This window comes from Berghia stephanieae, chromosome 10 (genome assembly GCF_034508935.2).
Source record: "Berghia stephanieae isolate SIO BIC M18660-M18661 chromosome 10, UCSD_Bste_1.3, whole genome shotgun sequence".
In the NCBI taxonomy this organism is placed as follows: Eukaryota; Metazoa; Mollusca; class Gastropoda; order Nudibranchia; family Aeolidiidae; genus Berghia; species Berghia stephanieae.
This window is the reverse complement of record NC_088369.1, coordinates 39594379-39596878: the sequence shown is the minus strand read 5'-3', so window position 1 is coordinate 39596878 and position 2500 is coordinate 39594379. Positions and strand designations below refer to the sequence as shown.

Below are 2500 nucleotides of genomic sequence, written 5' to 3'. Positions count from 1 at the left end.
TAATGGGACAAGCTTTTGCCTCGGTTTGAGAGTATTTCCAAAACAACAATGAGCCCATAAGTATTTTTTTTTAAAAAAAAGAGCTTTTATATAGTGCAATATCAACTAAATGTGCTCAAAGCGCTTTATAAGTGGTCCCTGACCAACAGCAACATTTAACATTTATTACGACGAGACAAGCCTGTTAGGCGATGTTACAATTTTTTTTCGGACGGAGACAACGCTGTTAACGGCCAGAAACTCATTTTACACATGAGTACGGTGAGAAAATCTGAGTAAAGAGCCTTCTCCAAGGATTCAACTATGCGCCGAGCGAGGCTCGAACCCAGGACCTTTCGATCCGAAAGCGAGTGTCGTACCACTAGACCACATAGCCGCTCATAGTTGGTTTATATGATCTGCAAATAAGTTTACGTTGGTCACATTATATCACAATTTAGTCGTGTATTCTGAATACCCTATTGAAGCAATCTTTATTTTAAAATTTTTTTCTCGTCCTGTCCAGGCGATGATCACAAAGATTTACTAACACTAGAGAGGGAATTATTCAACTGGCGCTTGGACGACAGGCCAGAGTTTGCGTCTTACATCGGACACTACAGAAACAGCGACAGATTAGAGCATTATGGGTTGGATTTCATGACCGTCAGATATGTAAGTGTGTGCGGCTATGTGGTCTTGTGGTATCTAACCGTAGATTAGATTTCTATCATTTAATATAACCCTCTCCATCCCACACACAGGAAAATCGTCTCATTCGTTACGATGCAACAGACAATTTTCTCATTCGGATTTCTATTGTACATCACAACATTTTAAGAAATGCTTTGATTACAGCTATAAAATACTAAACACTGTGTTGTAGAGCTCACTTGTTACTTTTTGTTTGAGTAAGAAAAGTCTATTATTGTGTTGGGTGGGAGTGAATTCTAAAAATAGCTGGTAAGGAGAGAGTTAACAAGCGGATAGATGTTTTCCACATGATAAACCCAAATCAAAAATTTATCACCATGATGAATAAAAATTACTTTATTTTCTTATCTTTTTTATTTCTTATCTTTATTTTCTTTTCTTTTTTCTTATTGTTTTTCATATTCTCTTTTCTTCCATGAAACAGCGAACAATTTATCATCATGATGAATAGAGAGTAATTTATTTTCTTATCCTTATTTTCTTTTTCATTTTAAAAAAATGTTTTTCATATTCTTTTTTTTTCATCCAGGAAACAGCGAACAATTTATCATCATGATGAATAAAGAGTAATTTATTTTCATATCCTTATTTTATTTTTTTCTTTTTAAAATGTTTTTCATATTATTGTTTTTTTCTTCCAGGAAACAGCGAACAATTTCCTGGGCACATTGAGGTCCATCAACAGTAGCAAGCTGTCCAACCGAGACAAGGTGGACTATGCCGTCTTGTACGACATGCTGGAGACATTTGTGGACGGGTATCAGTGGAGAAAGTAAGTCTTGGCATTAAATAATAAGAATTGGATTCAATAGTCTGATGTCATGCCTCCCGGCAACGGTGGCCATCTTGGTTCTAAACAAAGAAAATCATTACTTTTTATTCTTCAATCTGGCTAGAACTTTTCATGTGTATTGTGACTAGAATGTGTAAAAGTCAAAACATGATCAAGTTTATGTTTTTTCCCTCTGGATACGCTTTTATGCTCGCCGGAGAAATATTTCATACTGGCGTCCGCCATTGTTCCGATAGTTTAGAGCCAGTGTTGCTAAGTTACCATGCATCATGATGAAGGAAGTGACGTTACGACTATTGAATCCTATTGAGTGTCTATAGATAGTATGCAGATGACGTCACTCAGGCCTTTGTTATTGTTTTTGCCATCCGCGTTTGTGAGTTGTTCTCACTAAACTGTATTAACCTGACTATAGATAGTATGCAGATGACGTCACTCAGGCTTTGTTATTGTTTTTGCCATCCGCGTTTGTGAGTTGTTTTTCACTAAACTGTATTAGCCCGACTATAAAAGTCATGGTTAACAGAGTTTGTGTGTTGACCCCTTTACTTCCGGATGGCAATGTTGTGAATCCTTGGCCAGGCATTCTATCTTAAAGTTCATGGTTACACAGAGTTTGTGTGTTGGTCGTTATATTTTGGATGGCAATGTTGTGAACTCCTTGGCCCGCGCATTCTATCTAAGATAGTATGCGCTTGGATAAGAGCTCATAACATTGCCATCCGGAAGTATAACGGCCAAACACAAAACTGTGTATATCCATTAACGTTTATAGTCAGGTTAATACAGTTCAGTGAGCATTATCATAACGCGGATGGCAAAAAAAAAACAATAACAAAGATGAGTGACGTCATCTTCGAATATCTATTTAGATAGAAGCGCTTGGCCAAGGAGTTCACAACATTGCCATCCGGAAGTATAACGGCCAAACACAAACTTGTGTAACCATGAACTTTTATGTCAGGTTAATTACAGTTAGTGAGAACAGCTCCAAACGCGGATGGCAAAAACAAT

The 2500-nt window shown here is 37.1% G+C and overlaps 1 protein-coding gene across 10 annotated transcripts in view; it reads left to right on the top strand.

Annotated features, from left to right (window-relative positions):
- LOC144981110 (uncharacterized) overlaps positions 1-2500 on the top strand; it is a 92634-nt gene that overhangs the window by 21846 nt on the left and 68288 nt on the right. For all 10 annotated transcript variants that reach the window (XM_078929247.1, XM_078929244.1, XM_078929246.1 and 7 more), the window contains 2 exons: positions 506-654; positions 1335-1465. In XM_078929247.1, coding sequence (XP_078785373.1) covers positions 506-654; positions 1335-1465 — 280 coding nt within the window. The remainder of the gene's footprint in view (positions 1-505; positions 655-1334; positions 1466-2500) is intronic.